Source organism: Aegilops tauschii, chromosome 7 (assembly GCF_002575655.3).
Source record: "Aegilops tauschii subsp. strangulata cultivar AL8/78 chromosome 7, Aet v6.0, whole genome shotgun sequence".
NCBI classification, from domain to species: Eukaryota; Viridiplantae; Streptophyta; class Magnoliopsida; order Poales; family Poaceae; genus Aegilops; species Aegilops tauschii.
In genome coordinates, this window is record NC_053041.3 from 193,662,599 (window position 1) to 193,685,259 (window position 22,661).

The window sequence follows — 22,661 nt, forward strand, 5'->3', positions numbered from 1 at the left end:
AAATATCAGCTCGGTTTGAGGGGCTCGAGTTTCATCACGTGGCCCGAGAGAGTAATCAAGCAGCGGACATCTTGGCTCGCATGGATGCTAAGCGCGACCCCGTTCCACCCAATACCTTTGTGGAGAGGCTCTTCAAGCCATCCATGGTATGGTAGGGCGAGAGCGGCAACACCAGTCCGGATCCTATCATACCCCCAGATTCCGAACACAATCCCGATATCATCGGGGGCTCGGCCACCGAAATAACACCATCGGCCCACGTAATCATGGCAGTAATCGCCCCATGGACCGAACCCTTCCTGGCCTACCTTAATAGGCGAGAGCTCCCTGAGGACCAGAATGAGGCTCGTTGCATTGTTCGACGCTCGAAAGCCTACAAGGTTCATGAAGGAGAGCTCTACAAGAAAAGCACTACCGGAGTCCTTCAAAGATGTATCTCCGAAGAAGAGGGGCGGCGGCTCTTGGTCGAAATCCATGTTGGTCTTGGCGGTCATCATGCCGCAGCTTGGGCCCTTGTAAGCAACGCCTTCCGTACCGGTTTTTTCTGGCCTACGGCCCGAGCAGATGCACAAGACCTCGTCAAACGTTGTGTAGGATGCCAGCTTTTCGCAAATCAAAGCCATATGCCACCTACCGCCCTACAAACAATCCCCATTACTTGGCCTTTTGCGGTCTGGGGGCTTGACATGGTCGGACCCCTTAAAGGGGGAAGCAATAAGAAAAAATATCTCTTGGTCATGGTAGATAAATTCACTAACTGTATAGAGGCCCAACCAGTTAAAACGGCCAAAGCCGGACCAGTGATAGACTTCATATCCAGTGTCGTACATCGTTATGGTGTCTCACATAGCATCATCACCGATAACGGCTCCAACTTCACTGCCGACGAAGTAAAGACTTGGTGTGCCAATCTGGGCATCAAGCTCGATTATGCCTCCGTCTATCACCCTCAAACAAACGGTCAAGTCGAACGGGCTAATGGCCTGATAATGAGCGGCATTAAATCCAGACTAGTACGGTCCTTAAAGGAGTCAGATAAACACCGGGTTGAGGAGCTCGACTCCGTACTCTTGGGGCTGCGGACCACGCCCAATCGCACGATCGGATACACACCGTTCTTCATGGTGTACGGCGCAGAGGCCATCTTGCCCTGCGATATTATTCACGACTCACCTCGAGTACGCATGTATGAAGAGAGAGAGGCCGAGCTCGATCGGCAAGACGAATTAGATGGCCTGGAGGAGGAGCGCGACGTCACCAAAGCTCGTTCAGCATTCTACCAACAACAAGCTCGAAGATACCAAAGCAGAGAAGTGCGGGCAAAGACCTATAATGTCGGTGAACTGGTTCTATGCCTACGAGAGTAGAAAAAGGACAAGCTCAAGCCCAAATGGGAGGGTCCCTTCAATATCAATGAAGTTCTCACTGGAGGAGCCTATCGCCTTCGCAACGCATCGGATAATCGCTTAGAGCCGAACCCATGGAACGCTGCCAGACTCCGCGGATTCTACGCCTAAGTCCGGACTCATTGTTCGTTACCTTTTTCTATTTTTTTCTCTTTCTTATTTTCGTTTTTATATGACTTCTAGCACGTGTTCGGATAAACCGCACACTTAAGGGGGTCTACATCCTTAAATGTACATACCCCACAATGCGTGGGGCTTCTTGTCACAGAAGCTTATTATTATTTTCGAGCATTAAGCTCATCGTATATATGTGTCGTCTCCTCACATATGCCTTTTCTTCGTCATTATATGCACCTTTATGACTTAAGTTTTTGCCAAGCTGGGTTGCCTGGCTCCTGTGCTTATGCCCTACGCTCCCGTTTGTTCGGCTAGGGCATAAAGGGAGCACCTCTGCAATTGTTACAGCCGGGTTATCCGGACGTGTACCTCAGACGAGTGAAGCCGAAAGCTAGCGTTCTTAAGGGAATAATTGGTCGGCGGACAAAAGAAGAACTACCTTTGCTGCGATAAAAGCCCCCACACATTACGTGTACTGTGATTTTTCGCATCACAGTTTAGGCATGCATAACAATGCATGCTGGCCCAGGGAGAGGAACCCTTAACGGAACTATTCTCTCTGGAAGATGTTTCTTACGATCAAATGTAATATAACATAACTCCCCGAATACAACTTGTCTGCTCAAGCAACTATGACCGGACTGCCTGGTTTTCGAACATACTTTGGTGTTTACCGACGGTATAGTATTCGGAAACACTCCAAACATCGAGTTTCGGGAGGTTGAAGCAGAAAGTCTGCCATGACAATTGTTTTACAATTCGGCCGGAGAAAAGTTTGTCGATAACAGTACATTACTACTTGGACTCAAAAACTTCTTCCACTAGACCATCTAACAGGTTGTCTAGTTTACAATCCTGTTGTGAAAACTTGGCGGCTATCTTCACTTGGTCATACACCAAGCTAACAGGAATTTCTCATCCATCTGGTCCCCGAGGCCCAACCCGGGCCATATGATTCGGATCAAGTTCGGTATACCGTGTTTTCACCATGGCCCAGGCTTCTCATGCGCCTTCTCGGAAGGCCGATATCTTCCATAGTCCAAAGCGGAGACGAGCTCCTTTGAATAAATTCACGAGTTCCTCCATACTTCCTGGAGGAGAATCGGCTGGCCATAGAACTTTCGCAATATTCCTCATTCCCTTTCGGGCTCGCTCATGCACTTTGGACAGCTCTTGCAGCAGATCGCCTTGGAATTCAGACGCCTCTCCTTCGGGCCGACCAGTCAGCACACCTACAGTGACAAAATTGTTAAAACTTTCCACCTGGGGACCATACGAAAGTACGGTTTAGGAGCATACTGAATATGCCGCTGTTCAGCTTTCTGTTTTCCTTCAAGGCATCCGCCAGTTGGTCTCATATATCCTTCAGCTCTTCGGCTAGCTTGAGGTTGGCATCTTGTAGCTTGTTCTTCTCATCCCTGGTCCGTGTCAGTATACGTTGACCAGCGGCCTCTTGCCTTTCAGCATGTTGTTTATCCACCTGCGCGGCCTTTAGTTTCTCTTCCAGCTGATCCAGCGATCCTGCCATCGTAAATACCACAGTGTTTATTTCAGAAAACATTACTGGCATATGATCATATTTTCCGGACAAAAGTGGACATTACCAGTCGGTGTCTCCTTGGACTTCTCTAGTTCGGCGGTGACAGCAGTTAGCTGGGTCCGACATTTTTCCAGCTCCTGAGACAGCATGTTGTTCTTCTCCATGAGTACCTGATTATACAATGATCCTTAAATCAGTTGCGTCAACTGTTTCAAGTCTCGGGGGCTATTGGCATATGATTATTAAATCTACACAATAAAGTTCTTACCCGCATATCCTTTGAAAGCTGGTGAGTGGCTCCAGCAAGCCCATCCCGAGCAGCTCGGATGTATGCATCCGCTGAGCTGAAGGCACTGAATGCCTCTTCAGTGAAGTTGGGGTCATGCATAGCTGCCCTCCGGCGCCGATGGTTCATTGCACTCTCCACTTCGGAGTTGGTGACAGATACATTATCCGAGTCTTCAGAGAGAGGACAATCCGGCATTGCACCCGTATCAACTCTAGCCCTGGAGGCAGGGTCCGGGGTCGGATTGGCTGATGCATGTCCAGCGAAGTCTCCGGACACAGTCCGGCGAACGCTCTTCCTGAAATATGGCACAGCAGGAAACGTCACAATTCGGTATGATTGCCATGGGGCATATTGAAAACCATACCTCTTGGATGAGGGCTCGGCGGTATTGCCATCCGCCTTTCTCTTCGAAGACCCGCCCTGCACAGGCTCCGCCCTCTTAAGGGGTGCCTCTGATACGGCGTGGCGAGACGAGCGCCGCCCCTTGGAAGCACGAGACAGTGCGGTGGGTGAGGCACAATGAGAAAACTCTTTTGGAGGAAGCGTCTCTCGGGTACTTATGTGGGAGGAGGGGAGAAGGCCGGGGTAATCGGCTATAATGGCCACTTCTGTGCCATCGTAGCTCGCCTGATAGAAGACCCCCTCCTTGAGCTCTAATAATATATCCGGATCCTCTTCAAATCCGGGATCCAGGTCCCGAATATGGTCCTCCGGCTGCGGAGTGAGGCTATAGATCCCCGCGACAACCTTCCTCCATTCCTGTTAAAAATAGTCGGATTAAAGTTCAACTGAGTACGACTCAGGAAGAAGATCGAGTAAGGTTACGGAGCAAAGGCTCACCCAGCTAGGAGGGTTGTACATGGAAAATCCCTCACGGTATTTAAGGTGAGTGAACTCTTCTTTCTCCCCTTTATAAAGATCAGCCAACATGGCGGCCAAGGCGGCGAAGTTGTCCGGACCCTTATGCCCGCATCACGATGCGTTGTCTTCCCCGTTGTAGTGCCACATGGGGAGTCCTCTGGATTGGAGTGGCCGAATGCCTCACGTTATTGAAACGCCATTACCTCAATTATGGACAATCCGGATTGGGCAAGTATCTTTATCTTGTCCATTAGCTTCTTGACCTCCGCACTATCTTCCTCTTCGAGGCTCCGGGGGCGCCAACTGGGCGCTTCTTTAACTGAGCATTGGAAAATTCGGGTAGGCCCCGTCGGATTGGGTCTGGGAGAACAACGTCTTCAATATAAAACCACTCTGAGGGCCACTCTTCGGATGCTTTCTTCGGAGTGCCGGACAGGTATCTTGTCCCGGCTATACGCCATACTTCGGCACCGCCCACCTCAAATATAGATCCCTTTTGGGAGTGGGGGACGAGGCAGAAAAGCTTCCTCCATAACTCAAAATGGGCCTCGCAGCCTAGGAACAGCTCACAAACAGCAACGAAACCCGCAATGTGCAGAATGGAGCCGAGCGTGAGATTGTGCAGTTGGAGGCCATAATACTCCAGGAGCCCTCGGAGGAAGGGGTGGATTGGGAACCCAACGCCCCTTAATAGAAAGGAAACAAAACACACTCGCTCCTCTTCGGTAGGATTGGGTAAGTTTTCCGGCAAGGCCTCGTCATTGAAGGAAGTTAATCCCGCTCGAACAGGGACTAGATCCGCGGGAGGGAGATACCCCTGCACCTGAAGCTTTCTCAGCTGGGCATGGGATACCGAGCAGCTCTCCCAATCACCTTTTTGAGGACCGTGGGGGCGGGAGGAAGAACTGGGAGCACTGGCCATGTTTGCGTGGTTTCTTGTGGCGAGTTCGAAGGATTTTCGCCTGGTGTGGAATAGCATCTGAGATCTAATCACCTTAAATAGACGCCTTCCATGCGCTGTCAGGGTGTTATCAATAAAAATGCTTGGACCCTTCGTATTCGTCTGACACGTGGGAGCCGAGGCAACGGAGGCGAGGAGGCGCGGAAGCCAAAGGACATGATGTTTAATGTGAAGCCGAAGCCGTCCGGAGTATCATGGAGGGCCCACCTATTAAGACTGGAGATATAAAAGCCGAATACTGCATCATCATCGAAAGGTCGAATGTGGTTCTTTTGTTAAAATTGCTTTGGAGTATTCGTAGGGGGAACCCGCCTTGCAATGCCGAAGACGATCTGTGCGCCGAACACGTCGTCATTGAAGCCTCGTTCGGGCGCTACTGAGGGAGTCCTAGGCTAGGGGGTCCTCAGGCGTCCGGGCTATGTGATGTGGGCCAGACTGATGGGCCGTGAAGATACAAGATCGAGGACCTTCCCTCGTGTCCGGATGGGACTCTCCTTTGCGCGGATGACAAGCTTGACGTTCGGGTGTATAGTTTCCTTCCCATGTAAACCGATCTTGTACAACCCTAGCCCCCTCCGGTGTCTATATAAACCGGAGGGTTTAGTCCGTAGAGGCAATCATAATCATACAGACTAAACATCTAGGGTTTAGCCATTACGATCTCGAGGTAGATCAACTCTTGTAATCCCTATACTCATCAAAGTCAATCAAGCAGGAAGTAGGGTATTACCTCCATTAAGAGGGCCCGAACCTGGGTAAACATCGTGTCCATTTCTCCTGTTACCTTCGATCCTTAGACGCACAGTTCGGGACCCCCTACCCGAGATCTGCCGGTTTCGACACCGACACCCGCCCATACCCTACCCATTGCCATCCGGCGACCAAGGACACCGCGGTCGTCGTGTCTGGACCAGCCGTCCTCGGATTTCTCCGGTGTCCCTCCCCACCTCCAACCTCCAAGCACGAATAGCACCGGCAGCCAGAGACCACCATAGGCTAGATCTGGCAGGAGGGCGCCGCGGAGGTCAAGGAAGATGCCACCAGATCGGAAACGGCCGCCGTCGAGGGGCCATGCACCACCGCCACCTCCCATCGCCCCCTTGCCGCCCTCGCGGCCGAGGAGGACGACCAGCACCGCCGGACGCCGCAAGCTGAAGCAAGCGCGGACCCACCAGCCATGGTCGCCGCCATGGATCTAGGGCACCTCGAGGGAGAGCGAGGATACCAGATCCTCGTAGGCGCCATCCTTGGCAGCCGCACGGCACACCGGCGGCCCCTCTGGTGGCAACGAGGAGGAGAAGCATCGGTTGGGAAGCCGCCGGTAGCGGCTAGGGTTGGCCGCCTGTGTCGCCCCTGTTGGAGCGACGCGGGGGCTAGAGCGTTTTCTGTTGAACCCACTTTATCTTTTATGGTAGTACATGACATCAGGAACCTCACTTCACTATATGTCACAAGCTTCGAGGGTATTTTATTATGTTTCCTTGTCATTTGCCTCATCTTTCCATTGATTATTGGAGCATCAGGTACCATCGAATCTTAGATCGAGATATGACAAAATACCAAAACACAACACAGGGATATACGATACAAATATATCATACTATGGGTCCCATAAAAGACACATATGGTGTACGGCTATGCCTTTGCCCTTAGCCCCAAGGGACTACTCACACATCACAGTTATTGCCATGAACACAAGTGACATTATAGAATGGTCTGCTAGATGAATTATTAGGTACATATTATAATCTCACCAATTGAGATTGAATGTTGGAGTTGAAGATCGGTCTAATGGATGAAATGGCTAGGTGATGTAGACCTAACTCGGTGGCGACGGCTATAGATCGGATTGGGGTGTTGGTGGTGGCATGGGACGAACAACCTTGGTGGTGAACAACACCCCCCCCCCCCCACCCCATCTTTGGCTGATACTCTCGACAAGGGTTTTGGGCAGCGTGCAGTTATGATCGGCTCGGGGTCCCTTCACGAAAGATCCTCGATGGTGCTCTTGTGGTATGGGTTGGCCGGTAGCAACATGCCACATGTGGAAATACTTAATTTTGAGAGTAACGGCTTTGTCCTCATTTTCTCATTTTGTCCATCAGATCTGCAAGAAAATACCAAAACAAGTTATTAGTGGACAACTTGAAGTTGTATTTCTAAGAAAAACTTAGAAACATCAAGATTAAACTCAGGAAAATATGAGTGTAAACTACACCTACACCCTTAAGGTGGCCCTCGTGAGCACCTGGCCATGTCCTTCTGCGAGTTTCTCGTAATTTCATCCAAAAATTAGGTTTTCTTTCCAGGATTTCCCTAGAAAGTTTCTTAAATCAGATTTTCCATGAAATAGATCTTCTGGTAATTGTCAGTAGAATAGTCAGTAAAATCATAAAATATGCTTTAAATCACAGAATAAATGCAATTAAACTTCAAAAGGAAATGGTACATTAGCAATTTATCAAATACTACCAGTAAAATTATGATAATTTTGTGGTTATGATATGTTTGGTACAATTATAAAGGTCTACATGTTAGATACGTTTAGGTACACATGAAATCTAAAGGTTGAAATTTATTTATATAAAATTATGATGATCTAGTGGTCATGATCTTCTGAGGTACAATTAGAAGTTCCAACTGTTTTGGTCTACTAATAAAAAGTACTCCGAGTTTCCGCTTCGAGTCGTCCCAAGTATAGTCGGGCGGAAAAAAATGGAGTTGTAATTATGAATAGTTTTTAGTTCCACTCTCTTCACGGAAACAGCGCGCCAAATGGCTGATTGTGTGTGTGTCTTTAGGAATGTTTTAGATATGCTCCATCCGTTCCAAATGCAGTGCATAATTTGTTTTTTAAAAGTCAAATATGTCAAAGTTTGACCAAGTTTATAGAATAAACTCTAGGTATTTCAATACCAGATAAATAAAATCTAAAGATATATACTTCATGATGAATCTAGTGATACCAATTTCATAATGTGGGTGTTGATAATTTTTTAAAACTTGGTCAAACATACACATCTTTGACTTTCAAAAAACAAAGTATGTGCTGAATTTTGAAATAGAGGGAGTATATATTTTTACCGATTAACCTAGCTTAAAGTGACAAATTTGAATTTTTTTTATAATAGAAGAGAATGATAGTTTTAGGCTCTGCAGCCAAAGGTGCACATAACCAACTGATTTATAGTTTAATTAACATTAAGTAAAAGACCGACAGAGCGATGGTAATTAATTAAGCAACTAAAAAACATGTACTCGAAAAACGTATTAGCACTATATATTTGGGTGGAGGGAGTATACATATACCTAATGTTCCCCATTTCCCGAATATAGCCGAGTTTTGCATTGTCGAATAGACTTTGCCCTGCTGCTGCTAGACTTGCCAGTGGCCTCTCTTAAATAATACATGTGTAAAGGTTCCACTGACCTATGGTAACTGGTAGATAGACTAGCCAGAAGGCATGCATACATACTGCATCTACAGTACATATTAATTGTTTCCCATTTTTCGAATGCAGACGACTTTTGCGTTTCCGAAGAGACTTTGCAAAGCTAGTCCTCTGTCATCCGGTTTGATTAAAAGTTAAAATATCGCTGCTTGATTATACCAGCCAGTCGGAGCACCGCTCGACTGTGAAGAAAAACATGGTCTAACACGTACAGGACAAATGATATGAGGCAAGCATCTGGAAATACAGAAGATCATGGAATCTGGAAGCGTAAGCTCGTAACATGTTAAAAGAAAATGCGCCGCTTAGGCACATGTGTCTTGCGTTTTTCTTTATCATAGTTTCCGTTGGCCTCATGGATCACTAATTATCTTTCCTGACGTACCCAAGGACTACGTATGCATGTGACCATCTTGAACTAATTTTAAGGTTCTACGTACGCACTCGCATATACTATACTCTCTGTGACGGCGCGCATGACTAGGATCTGAATATTCAAATTTACATCTGTTCACACTATTTTTGTTTATGGTGTTAGCGGTGTACTTCCTTTGGATTACAGAAGATCATGACAATGTGCGTGCTAGAAAACAGAGATGAAGAACGGCACCTACCCCTTGTCAGCAGCTGGATCCAATTATATGATTAGCAATCTGTCGGGGTCGGGGTTGTCACGCGAAATGAAAAATGAAGAAATAAAAAGGTTGACTTAGCATGGATTTGTTTCGAAAATTTTGTCTATCTTGTGTTTTTTTTTTCAGGCTATCTTGCGTTTCAAATGTCCAAGGCGGTTTTTTGGAGGAAGGACATACACCCGACTTTACAAATAAAGCCACCACACAAGGTCACAACATACAACTAGCAAGGATAAAGAATTAAGAAAGTACGATTACAAGGCATGAAAGCCAGGATAGGCACGCAGGCCAACTACCTACACCTAGAGGGCGGAGCAAACCCAAAAGATCACTGTGAGCCACCATTGGCATGGTCCATCTGGAGCAGAGAAGATGCCGTAGGATGAACCCGTGCAATCAAGTCTTCAGTAGCTCCATGATCCTGGTCCTTAGTCAATAATTTCCACTGCTGAAGCAAAGCAATCAATTTGAAAAGACAGTCAGCAGGTTTAGACGGGGAAATGTTATCAATAGTAAATTTGTTCCTAGTGTTTCACAGGACCCAGGCCATAGCCGCAAAACCAAACCAGAATAATCATCTAGTCTGGCCAACCAGGGCAAGCAAGATCGAAGATCAGAAAAAGAAGAGGGAGCCCAATTGATACCCAGCCAGGCTCTGATGCAACTCCACATGATTAGTATCCTCTCTAGCTCCACGGAGCTTGCAGAGATCAGTCCCCGGACCATTACATTTGCGGATCTGGTCTGCCGTGGGAAGCCTTCCGCGCATGGCTTGCCACAAAAATATTTTAATTTTAAGAGGAATTTTGGCACGCCAGATATCTTTGAACCTCAAACAAGGAGAACCTACAATCAACCTGGAGTAAAGCGACTTAACCGAAAAGCGACCAGAGGTCGAGTGGGGCCTGGACACTTGGTCTGCATTATCCGAGAGCGCGGGAAACAGGTCAGCAAGTTGCTGCCACTGATTCAACTCTTCGGGAAAAAGTGCACGATGTAGTTGAAGGTCCCAGAACGGGCTAGATCCGAGATGGAAATATCCGGACGAGAAACATATGAGAAAATAAAAGGAAAAGAGAGACATAAAGGGTTATCACCCGTCCACCAATCGGTCCAGAATCGAATTGATTCGCCATTACCAACCACAAATTTAACCTGAGTGTGGAAAATGTCCCTCACCCTCACTAGATCACGCTAGAACTGGGAACCCCCATTTGCATAAGCATACATAGGATTGCTGGATGGGAAATATTTAGCTTTGAGAATGTCACACCACATCGTGCCATCGGGAGTATTGAAGATCCTCCGCCACCATTTGACAGTAAGGCAGGTGTTCATAACCGAGGTATTGATGATTCCCAGCCCGCCCAGCCCTTTAGGTTTGCACATAAGTTTCCATTTAACCAGGCGATATTTGCGTTTATTATCGGCTGAGTTCCAGTAGAACGCGTTGCGGTGTTTATCGAAACCAGCATGAGTGACAACGGACAAGCGATAGAAACCCATAAGGAACATGGGAAGAGAAGAGAGACATGCGTTAATAAGGCAGACCATGCCAGCGCACGAGTCATAGTGGCCACACCACGACACAACCCTGTTACCTACTTTGAGCATACTGTAGGGGCGAACTCAGAAGACAGAAGATGGCCAGGGGAAACTGGGAGGTCCAAATATTTGAGGGGAAAGAAGCCCAGCGATCAGTTGAGACTGTGGGCCACCATGGCAGTCTCTTCGTCGGACCCGTTGAGAAGAATGACCTCACTCTTAGGGAAGTTGATTTTAAGCCCCGACACGGCCTCAAAACAGAAAAGGATGAATTTAAGGTTGGCAAGGCACGTATCATTATGCTCTAGCAGGATAATGGTATCGTCGGCATATTGGAGGTGGGACACACCTTCCGAAATAAGGTCAGAAACCATTGGGGAGATGTGTTCAACAGCCGCAGTTCTGTTGAGGAGACGAGAGAGGGAATCCGCCAAAAAGTTAAAACGATGGGGAGATGGGGTCCCCTTGCCGCAGGACACGACCATTGCGGAAGAAAGGACCCACCACACCATTAACACTGATTGCCGTGTGTCCACCACAAACGACATGCATGATTCTATGGATGTAAGTACCATCAAAACCTTTATCTAGGAGAACTGAATGTAAAAAAATCCCAGTTGATGGAGTAGTAAGGTTTCTCGAAGTCAAGCTTGAGAACCATAGCCTCAGTGCCTTTAGATTTAATGTCGTGAAGGATCTCATGCAAGCTAAGGATGCCATCTAAAATGAACAAACCTTTAAAGAACGCAGATTGCGCTTGGCTGATGACTCTATGGGCCACATGCACCAACTTGGAAGCAAATACCTTAGCAGGGAATTTGGCGAGGTTGTTGATAAGAGCAATGGGTCTAAACTTACGAATAGAGTCCACACCTTTCACATAGTTAAGTTTAGAAATATCAACTGTGCCTAGGCAGAAACCTTGAATGATAGCAAGTACCAAGGGCTTGAGCACCAACCAAAATTTCTTAAAGAAAGTGATAGAGAACCCGTCGGGACTAGGCACAGAGTTAGACTTAGAGGAGACCACAACCTCCTCGATCTCTTCATCAGAGAGGACTGGGGGTCTACAACACCTCGTTTTCCTCCACGGTCACCCTCTGTGAAGAGGCCCAGATGGACTGGGAGAGCTGAAAGCCAGAGGTGGGTCGAGCTGAGAATAAATCAAAGTAGAAGTCGTGGATATGCTTCATAATCTATGCCGACGCCCGTTAGCCAAGGCAAAGAAATACGACATCAGAGCATCCCCCTTTAGGACCTAATTAATGCGGCCACGTTGTTGCCAATAGGCCTCTTCCTGACGATGAAGAGCCATAAGGGCCGCATCCAAAGAAAAGCGAGTCTCCCACCCATCCTGGTCAAGGCCCATATGGTTAGCCCTCACGTCCAGGGCCGCAATTTGATCCATCAGCTCAGCCTTTTAACGATGGGTGTCGGCCGCCCTATTCCTACCCCAACCCCATAAGAACTGTATGAGAAGTTTCGGGCAGTAACTCCAATCATCAATAGGACCAAAGGAACGGGAAATCGAAGCTAGAAGGTTAGAAATTTTGGCAGAGAACATAGTGGTAAACCCGTCGACCAGGAGCCAGGAGGATTCAAACTGAAAGCGCTTGGAAATACTAACAACTCGTTCACCAGAGTCCAAAACAAGGGGAGTATTATCAAACCCAATATGAGCTAAAGCAATTAGAGAGGCCCGCGGGAACAGAGCGTCCCAAGCAGTACAAGTGAGGATACGGTCCAACACGGATCCAACCGCGGAGGTTTGTTTGTTATTCCACGTGAAACGAGCCCCCGAACTATGTATCTCCCGCAGAGCAAAAGAACTAATGAAATCGTTAAAGCTAATCGCCCTCTGCCAGTCAAAGTTATCGTTATTCTTGTTAGCAAGGGACCATAGCAGATTAAAGTCGCCATCAATAATCAGAAGGACAGAACCATATTCCACATTATTAGACAACTCGTCGAGAAAAAGAGGGGAGAGAGAAAGGTTTGCCGGGCCGTAGACTACAATGATATGCCAGAGTTTATTTAGTGATTTGTGAGATAAAACCAGACTGGCATAGAAAATACCATGTTAAAAAGCAACCACATCAAAAACATCTAAACTCGCTCCAACCAGAATTCCACCTGAGTGACCGGAAGCAGGATCCCACCTCCAAGCAAAATGGTCCGGCCCGGCTATAGAAGAAAGTTCATTGGGGGAGAAGGAGGTTTTAATAGTATACATTACGTAAAAAAATACCATGAGAGGCAAAGGCAGTGTATGCTGCAACGACGATGTCCTTCCACCCTTCTGAGTGGTCTCACCATCGCCGTTGCACGTTGAGATCACAGACTATGGCCAGTGGGTGCAACAACTGTCTATTATGGTACACAACACTTGTGCCAACATCGTGCTGCTAGCTTCTATATATCACCGAGATGGCACAGTTGTAAATTTACGCCCTGAAATCAAAATTCAATAGTAGCTTTATCTGCGAACGACATTTGAACTTCAAATTGAAGAGGGGTCATACATGGGAAGAACTGCTTTGCAGTAAACTTTGGTGTCAAAACACTTTCATAGATAGTGAAAACCGGGTGATTTGCACTTCTGGGTGTGGTCCTTATGCGACTGAAATGTGACTATACTTCGGTTATGTGGTGCATATATGGACAACGATTCCAAGGTGTGGCTCTCAGAGCAGAATATATAGTTGGACCATACCCCTTTGAGAGGATAGCACCAAACTTTTCTGTAATATGTTGCACCAAGAAACATAACTCACTTGCCGCCACATGTCTCATTTTGTAGAGGATTAATTGGACAAACATTGGTGGAAGGGAATCTTTTTTGATCCCGCCTCAACAGCTTCTAGTAGTTGATCGACATGCCTCTTTTTAGATATATACAACTTGCTTGTGGTTAGATGGAGTATGCATATAGATACATGGAGTATGAGTTATATTCCACCAGACCGATACTTGGTTTATATTTCAGTGACTGGATGACTGCGAGCTGGTGTTGGTGGGATGTACTTAGCAGAAGATGGCCGCCAGGGACTTATTTTTGTTGGACCAAGCCCTGGATCAACACACTTACGCGAGGAGGACACACACACGAGACAAACTGAAGGAGGAAAAAGACCTACGCAAACGCAGTGAACAGAGAGATTTTGCGACGCGCAAAGTTTGCATCTTTTCTGTTTCTTCCTTTTATTCCTTCTGATCCTAACAAGCCGGCCTCGATCCATTTTACCGGTGCCATCCCACGGACGAGATCGTGGCCAACGATTACATGACTGACAAGGAAAAATAACCACTAGTCCTATTCAGCCGCAGCATGAACACAGCGTGCCTCTGGCTTTATTTTCAGAAAGTTCAAAAACAACAAACAGGTTCAGGTTCAGTAAGATTAACACAACAATTTTCCCGTTCTACATATAGATGCATGGCAGTCTGGTCTTCATGTCATGGTATCCTTAAGGCTTTGCTTAATGTGAAGTTATTTTCTATTTCCGTTATAGCGAGCTTTCTGTTGCCGGTGGGTTTGTTGTTTGTATTTATTTTGGGTATACTTTTTCTTGGCTTCACGCATCTCTGCCGGAGAAGTCAGAAACATCGGCTTGATACTAATCAATAAAAGACTTCATTTCTGACAATTGCAGGTCTACCATTTTACCATCGACGATTTGAGGAAATGTGGCATCAAGTTTTGACATTCCAGCAGCTTTTACCTACAGGTATTGAAAAGCCAACGAAATAATAGACATACAAAAACAAACAAACTATGAAAATTATGTATAATAGATAGGAACCACGAGATTGGTGTCAGGTGCTTCAGATCTATGCAAGGGTTCAACAACGAGGACTGCGGCTCCAGGGCACCGGTCCTTAGGGTCACGTGCACGAAGATTTTCCGACAGTCGTCGACAAGGTCAAGCGGGCTCCGGTTGGGGAGTGGAGACAACGAGCGTCGAAGGCTCGTTCTGGCGGCAATAGTGGTCGTTCAGCGATCTCGGAATCTCGTTGTAATTCTTATTATGTTTGAGATACTTTGTACTTCTGGTGAACTTTTATAACAGATCTGATTTTTTCGCAAAAAAATTAAGAACCTTGAAATGTTTAACCAAAGAAACAATCTATTGGGAAATTGCTCACCGATTAAAGATCCTTAGTTCTTCACCTTTAGGCCCATCACACAGATGCATACAACCATTAAAATTTTCCTTTTTGTGCCGCTACACATGGAGTAATTGACAAAAAACTACCACATTTCACGTATCCGTCCCACAGAACTACCACATTTTGAAAACTGACCAAAAAACTCCAGATTAGTGCTAATTTCGTGACAAAAAACTACCACTTCTGGAAAATGGCCGGTTTAGACGATTTAAACGTGTTTATGACAGGCGGAGCCCACTCGTCAGGGCTGACGTGGCGGCAAAGTCAACTCCGTTTATTTTGACTGTCAAGTTGACTGATGGGGCCCACGCGTCAGCATCACCTTCTTCTTCCTCCTCCTCTCTCTCTATGTGGCATTTCAACAAACACTACATGTGCACACATGGGGACGAGCTGCACCTGTGCCCACGCACGGCCACCGGCTGCAGCCGCGGCCACAGGCGACAAGTAGCAGCAGAGGCCAATACGGCCATGAGAAGCAGCTTGCCCTGCCGCCCCCACCACTGCTGCTCCCCGGCGGCCCCTGCTGCCACGCACGGTCACGAGAAGCCGAGAATGGCGTCGTGCCCGCCGGCGAGGGAGCAGGGCAGGAGGAACCAGGCGAGGAAGCGGAAGGAGTGGCTGAGCTGCGCGGTGTAGTCGGCGCGCACCTCGTCTGAGTCGTGGCGAGCGCGGGCGGCAGTGGTGCTCCGGCCATGGTGAGCATCAACGACGGCGGGAGCGCGGCAGTGGGCGGAGCTAGCAGGGCGTGGCTGGGCGCTGTCGGCAGGCGAGCGCGGCAGTGGGCGGAGCTAGCGGGGCGGGGCTGGGCGCTGTCGGTAGGCGAGCGCGGCAGTGAGCGGAGCTAGCGGGGCGGGGCAGCAGCAGTGCATCAGTAGGCAGGGGCGCTGTCACTTAACAGGGAGCAGGGAGCAGGAGGAGGAGGAAGAAGGTCGCCGGTGCCACGGGCTGCCGCTGCTCACCGGCGTCGACGCGTCGGCACTGTGGTGCTGCCCGATGCACATAAGGTGCTTGTTGAAATGTCAAACAAGGAGGAGGGGAGGAAGAAGAAGGTTGATGATGACATGTGGGTCCCATTTGTCATAACGGTTAACTTCACGGTCAAAATAAACAGAGTTGACTTTGCTGCCGGTCCCACATGTCATAAACAGGTTTAAAATCATAAAAACGGTCATCAACTCAACTTGGTAGTTTTTTGTCACGAAATTAGCACTAATCTGGAGTTTTTTGTCAGTTTTTAAAATATGGTAGTTCTGTGGGACGGATACGTGAAATGTGGTAGTTTTTTTTCAATTACTCCTACACATGCTTATTCTGATGCAATACAATGAAAACCGGTTTCCAGCGTAGTGGCTGACATAAAATTCAATGATGATAAATGGAAAATTTTAATTAATATGCCAACAATTGAAAGTGGCATGTAACAATTCCCCATATTCATTCATACTCAAGTGACCCTGATTTGAACCTGACGATTAAGAGTTGTTTCTATAGTGATTGGTCTTCAAGAAGACGACAATTATAGGATACTTGGCCTTCACTTTCTGGAGGTGTCGGGCGACCATTGTGGTATAAACCAAGAACAAATTATCAATAATGGCCTCGCCAAAGTGCTCCTTCATCAGTGAATCCATCACCGCCCTTATGAACTTGGTAACATTCGCCCCACTGCCGATGCAATCAAAGACAATTTCACTATCTGCATTGTCGCCCAGCGGATCCCAACTTGATTCGAAGACACCCATGTGTTCGTTGTGGAAAAGCCCGCTCTCCTCGGCCAAAGCCTTCACTTGGTCCATAGATGACGCGTAGAATGGATGGTTGAAAGTGATCAACTTTTCCTTCTCCACAAGACCCTGGCACCCATTGCAAAAACCAACACTCTGGCTATTGAGCAAAGCTTGTTTCACTTAATGTCTACTCCCTCCGTTGAAGAGTGTACATTTAGAAATTTTAGGACAAATTATGAAGTTGAGTAAAAAATGCATTGGAAAAAGCGTAAGCCACCATCTCTCTTCTCTTTAATTACCCAACCCCCAATGAGCTAAGTGCATGTAGAAATTAAGAAGACCATGTGTAGATTGTTATTGGTCTTGATTACCGTGTGATGAGAGAGAAGTATTTTTTTCCTACTTTAAAGTGCATTGGAAAGATAGAAGTACACTCTTTTATGGACAAATATTGAAGCTAGATGTACACTCTTCACCCGGCGGAGGGAGTATGTTTTAAGCTGGTATGAACAATTCTTCCATACATAAGATATCACTAGCAGATATCTCGTGATTAGCATTATACAAGCCCACTAGCAGAGTATACCTTTGGTACTAGAAACAGAAGAATTTGAGCAAGCAAGTTCTACAAGTTGCGTACTTCATCTTGAAACAGTATGTGTTGCGATAATTCAAGGCAGAGCCCGGGCTCGGATGCACCTGTTCAGGTAAAAATTCAAAAAAAATATTAGAAAAATTCCAAAAAATTTTTAAAAAAAATCGGGTGGTAGATAATTAGGTGCGTGAGGTGCGCTGCAAAAATCAACTCGTTTGAACATTTGAGCAAGTCTGTGCAAAAAAGACAAATCGGGTCAAAACAGTTTGTGAACAGTAAACTTTTTCACAGACCCCGATTTTGTCTTTTTTGCACAGACTTGCTCAAATGTCCAAACGAGTTGATTTTTGCAGCGCACCTCACGCACCTAATTATCTACCACCCGAATTTTTTTTGGATTTTTTTGAATTTTTCTAGTATTTTTTTTGATTTTTTCCGTGAGCGCGGGTGCAGATGAGCCCGGGAGCCAAATCGCCGCACTCTATGTGTTGGCTCTTTCGTCCTAGGAATGTTAGCACCATATGCCCACCACATGCAAGTTCTTTGTAATGCAGTTTAAGGAACAATGACAATTTTTTTGGTAATCTTCTTGGTACAATTTTATCACAACTGGTGGAGTATTCTTCCCAATGTAGATGATCTCTTCTTTTTTAGTAAGGTATCTTTGGGGATAATCCTCCTTTGCATAAGGATAGTATTCTTCCCCTAGTTCCTATTTCGCACCTTAAGCGTCGGTTATAGTGCAATTTGCTAACCGGCGCACAGCCCACTACTGCACTATGTATGTAAATGGGTCGGCCTATGTAGGTCTTTTCTTCCATCGTTTTTTTGGGAATATTTCCAATGATTGTACTGGCGGTTTTTTTGGGTGTTTTTTCTTCTAGTTTTCCCTCGCATGGGTTTTGCCAGCTTTATCATTTCTTTTTAGGTTTCAGTTTTATTTTTTTATTTTTCGTTTTTATCAAATTTGTGAACTTTTCAAAAATCCATGAACTCTTTCAAATTTGTTTTTATTTTTCGAAATTTCTGTCAAGTTTTTTCCAAATCTGTGAACTTTTCTCATATTTGTGTTTTTTCATTTTTGCAAACGTTTTTCAAATTATGAACTTTTCTACATGTGAAATTTTCTCAAGTTTGTGATTTTTTTCCAAATTTCATGATTTTTTCAAATTTATTAAACTTTTTCCAATTTTTCCCTACATTTTTTATCCTTTTTGAAAAGGTCAATGGTCAACTCTCCATGGTCAAGGGCAATGGTCGCTGGTTGCCCGGTCAACAGTCTACGGCCGAAGGTCCACCAGTTAACTCTTTTAAAATAAAAGGCAGCTAGGCCGGCCCCATATACTCACAACTAGTGCTAATTAGGTGTGATCGTCCCGCTCTCTACTTGTACATTTTTTTTAGCAAAGTAGGCTAGACTTTATTAATCTGTGGCAATGTTTACAGGAATTACAAGCATATCATGGGGATTACCGAGCCAAATGTGCCCGCTCTCCACTTGTACATGCGAGAAAGACAACCTTCTTTGTCGTGGGCTTAGGCCGGGAAAAGTAGCTGGGCTAGGGAAAGAAATAGGCACAAGGGGGAAGAAAATTAAAATAAAAAGAGAAAGAAATGGGCCTGGCCCATTTCATGGAGGGATACGAGGGAGAAGACTTGGGCTAAATGGAGGGTTTGGGCCTGATTAGGATTTTCTGAAAATTTTAAAGATTTTTCATATTACTAATATCATAGAAAAAGTATCTTCAAAAACAATCACAGGAAAATAATTATATAATTGTCCAATCTTTTCCTAAGGCGCGAAAAAATCTAATAAATTAAATTACTTCTTTTGTCTCTAGGAAAAATAGTTGCCACCCAAACTTAGTTTTGGAAATTGGACTTATTTTCAAAATCACAGCAACGGACTATTAATAATTCTCTAAAATGATTTTATATGTCTTATTAATGGCTCATAGGATTTTTAACATCCAAATAAATACTTTAAGAGTCAAATGAGATCCTGATAAAATGTCAATCCTCCATGTTTGGGAAAGTTATATTAACTTTAAATAAGTGAACATGGTGGGAAAAATATTTTAAATAACTATAACTATGCAAGGAAGCATTTTGAGCTTCTGTAAACTTTTCCCAACCAAGAATCAGAGTTTTAGATAATCATGTTAATCCTCTTTAAGAACAAGGTTGACAACAATTTAAGTAAGTCCTTAAAAGTTTCAGAAAATCCAATCAAGTAAAAAAAATCCAACATCATTTATTTTAATAAAAATTCTATTTAACAACCCAAAAATTGATGGTTTTTTGGGATGTTACATCTAAATCAAGGCTATAGATGCATGTGAGCAGTGGTAATTGCGTGACAATCTGGCTGACAACTATTACTTATCTATTGAAAGTGCGGGTGATGACACATGGTGACTTTGGTTTGGTGGTGGACTGGTGGTCGACACATTTTGTTGTTGCATAAGGGAGAGTGTACTTGGAATCAACTTGGTGTCATCTTTGTAGATAATTTGAAGTAAAGCCCGTATATTTACTTTCATAAAGTAAAAAAACAAGACCAACCCGGACTAGACTAGCCTGTTGGGAATTTTTATAGAAGAAAACTCCGTGAGTATCAAATGCTCAAGCCAAGACTTGAACCGTGGTGGGCTGGCTGCGAACTCCCGTGTCTTGCCAACTGAGCTACGCTCAGTTCTCACTTTCATTAAGTAATAAAAAAATGGCGTGGGATGTGTATCACGGACTGTTTGTTGAAAGCCGCCGGTCAAATATGTCACTAAACACTAACAAACAATCGCCCGAGAGAACCATTTGTGATTATCTTTGTATAAAACTAGGCTGATGAAACGTCTGAGCTAACCTGTCTTAGGTGTGTGGAGCTGTTACTGTACATGAAAATGCACCCGCAAAAAAAAGAGTGTACATGAAAATGCATTTTTTTTTTTGCCACTTAGAATGAAGAAACTGACACAGACGTTGGCAGTCTTAGTGCGGCAGCTAAACAACAACTAAAACCTCCCCAGCTGGAACTCCATGGCAATCGCTCACAGGCGTACAAACCTTGTGCTGAAACCTTTGGGCATGACGGATGATAATATAAGAAAGAAAGACTACCTGACTATGCACAAGGCTGGACTTCCGACCAGCCAAATAACTCCACGTCTCTAGTGGATTGATAACTGCTCAATCAGATACTTGCCACATCAACCAGTACGTAAGATTTTCGTAACACTAAGCAATCTCGAGTTTTTATATGAGAGCACAACAAGAACAATGCTACAGGCCTACATATATAACGCAAGCTTCTGCGATCGAGTTAACCAGCAAAATGTCTTCGGCCATTCCATCTCTGCTCTTCTGCCTGCTTCTTCTTGCTCCCCAGCTTGGCAGCTCTTACCACACCAGCAGCAACTCCCACAGCGGAAGGCATGTCGTCCTCCGTTCATCCCACGATTCGAGGGTTCCGCCGAGCTGCCCGCCCGTCCATTCCGGTGAAGTACTCCGCACAAATTAACCTCTGCAACAGAACGTGCTTGCATGCATGCAAATGAAATAATGAGTTGGTCACGGTCGTCTCGTCATTCTCCCCGCTCTTTGGCTAATTATTAGCTTGTCCACACTTTTCAGGTGATGACGACGGTGGGCCGCTGCCCGTAATGCATCGGCGGAGCGCGTGCACTCCTTCCAGCGCCGGCTTGGACCAAAGCAAGCCCTCGGTCCGCGACACCTTCGACCGCGACGCCCTCCGCCTAAGCACGCTCTTCGGGAAGTCTGGTGTGACGATCCCCTCGACCGGCACTCCACTGGCGGCTTTGCCGGGCGCGTCCGAGTACCACGTCGCCGTCGGCTTCGGTACGCCGGTGCAGAAGTTCCACGTGGGGTTCGACACGGGCAGCGCCTCCGCGGGAGCCACGCTGCTCCAGTGCAAGCCATGCGCCGGGGCCCGTGGCGCGCCGTGCCCCCGTGCTTTCGACCCGTCCAAGTCCACCTCCCTTGCCCACGTCCCGTGCGGCTCGCCGGACTGCGACGTAAGCGAGTGCAGGGGACGCCGCTGCACGCGCACACTCAACTGGAAGAACGGGCTGCAAAATGCCACCTTCGTGACGGACACGCTCACGCTCACGCGGTCGGTCACCGTGGACAAGCTCAGGTTCTTTTGCCTGGAGATGGCCGCCAGGTCGGGGGACGGCTCGTCCGGCATCCTGGACCTCAGCCGGGACAGGCACTCGCTGGCGTCCCGGGTGGCTCCGTCTCCGGCCACGGTGACCTTCTCCTACTGCCTGCCGTCGTATGCCGACTCCATCGGCTTCCTCTCCGTCGGCGCCGCCCGGCCGGAGCTCGCCGGCCATAACGTGTCCTACGCCACCCTGCGGAGCAAGGCCCTGCACCCGAACCTCTACTCCGTCCAGCTCGTCGGTTTCTCCATCGCCGGCCGGGATTCCAAGATCTCGCCCATCAAATTCGTTGGTGACACGGTGTTCGAGCTGCACACGACCTTCACCTACCTGAGGCCGGACGTCTACGCGGTCCTTCGCGAGCAGTTCAAGGGGTGGATGAGGCCGTACCGCGCCGCGCCGCCGCTGGGTGACCTCGACACGTGCTACGACTTCAGCGGCCTGAGCGCCCTGATCCTGCCGGACGTGACGCTCCGCTTCAAGGGCGGAGCGACAATGGACCTTGACATCGAGAACTTGATGTACTTCGAGGACCCCGGGAACCACTTCTCCGTGGGGTGCCTCGCGTTCGCCGCGGCGCGCACCCTGGAGCCCGTGGTTGCGGTGATCGGAACCCTGGCGCAAGGGATGACGGAGGTGGTCTATGACGTGCTCGGAGGAAAGGTTGGGCTAATTCCCCGCCGCTGCTGATTGTCAACGTGCATGATGCATCTATGCATAGCTTCTCGTTTTGCTTGCTTCACAAATGAGCGCCCATGTAATAAGAATCATAAGTCATATAGTCGTATGTAACTGTGGATTGGAGTTATATCCTTCCCAGGAATGAATAAACAACATTGGAGTTATATCTTTTAACCCACGATGTTCTTTTTATTTCGCAATTGCTAATTTCCTATTCCTTGTGTGCTTGATTTTCTTTTTCGCATCAATCGATTCTACCGAGGCCAAAGACAGGGCGACATGACAAGTGGCGGTGAAGAGCGTTGACCTCGATAAGACTAAGCCAGGGCCTCCTTAGAGACGGAGACGACGCTGCAGGCGGTAGAGCTTGCAGCGTCGCCGATAAAGGAGAGGAAGAGGGTTAACTGGTGTGGGTGTGATGGGGATTGGCGGTGGGGGAGGGGGCTACATGCCTTCGTTGGAGAAGAACATGAGGTGTATGGGTTCGAAAAGGGGGTTATA

At 46.8% G+C, this 22,661-nt stretch overlaps 2 protein-coding genes across 2 annotated transcripts; one reads left to right on the plus strand and one right to left on the minus strand.

Annotated features, from left to right (window-relative positions):
* Positions 1 to 16,451: 16,451 nt before the first annotated feature.
* Positions 16,452 to 18,965, minus strand: LOC141027674 (anthranilate O-methyltransferase 3-like). Its single transcript, XM_073504830.1, has 3 exons — positions 18,065 to 18,965; positions 17,347 to 17,405; positions 16,452 to 16,832 (listed from the first exon to the last, which is right to left on the minus strand). The coding sequence occupies exons 1-3, from the start codon at positions 18,120 to 18,122 to the stop codon at positions 16,452 to 16,454; spliced, it is 498 nt and encodes a 165-aa protein (XP_073360931.1). The 5' UTR covers positions 18,123 to 18,965.
* A 1,226-nt stretch (positions 18,966 to 20,191) lies between these two features.
* LOC109733548 (aspartyl protease AED1-like) lies at positions 20,192 to 22,278 on the plus strand. The gene is made up of 2 exons (XM_020292765.3): positions 20,192 to 20,795; positions 20,932 to 22,278. The coding sequence occupies exons 1-2, from the start codon at positions 20,558 to 20,560 to the stop codon at positions 22,167 to 22,169; spliced, it is 1,476 nt and encodes a 491-aa protein (XP_020148354.2). The 5' UTR covers positions 20,192 to 20,557; the 3' UTR covers positions 22,170 to 22,278.
* The last annotated feature ends 383 nt before the right edge of the window (positions 22,279 to 22,661 follow it).

Bases quoted from the DNA above. Each gene is read 5' to 3' on its own strand.
- LOC141027674 (XM_073504830.1), bottom strand. From the start codon at position 18,122: ATGGAAGAAAAGACCTACATAGGCCGACCCATTTACATACATAGTGCA. The intron at 17,406-18,064 runs GTGCGCCGGTTA...TTACCTGAACAG, and splicing joins ACATAGTGCAGTAGTGGGCT to GTGCATCCGAGCCCGGGCTC. The intron at 16,833-17,346 runs GTACGCAACTTG...AATGGGTGCCAG, and splicing joins ACATACTGTTTCAAGATGAA to GGTCTTGTGGAGAAGGAAAA.
- LOC109733548 (XM_020292765.3), top strand. From the start codon at position 20,558: ATGAGAGCACAACAAGAACAATGCTACAGGCCTACATATATAACGCAA. The intron at 20,796-20,931 runs GTGAAGTACTCC...CACACTTTTCAG, and splicing joins CTGCCCGCCCGTCCATTCCG to GTGATGACGACGGTGGGCCG.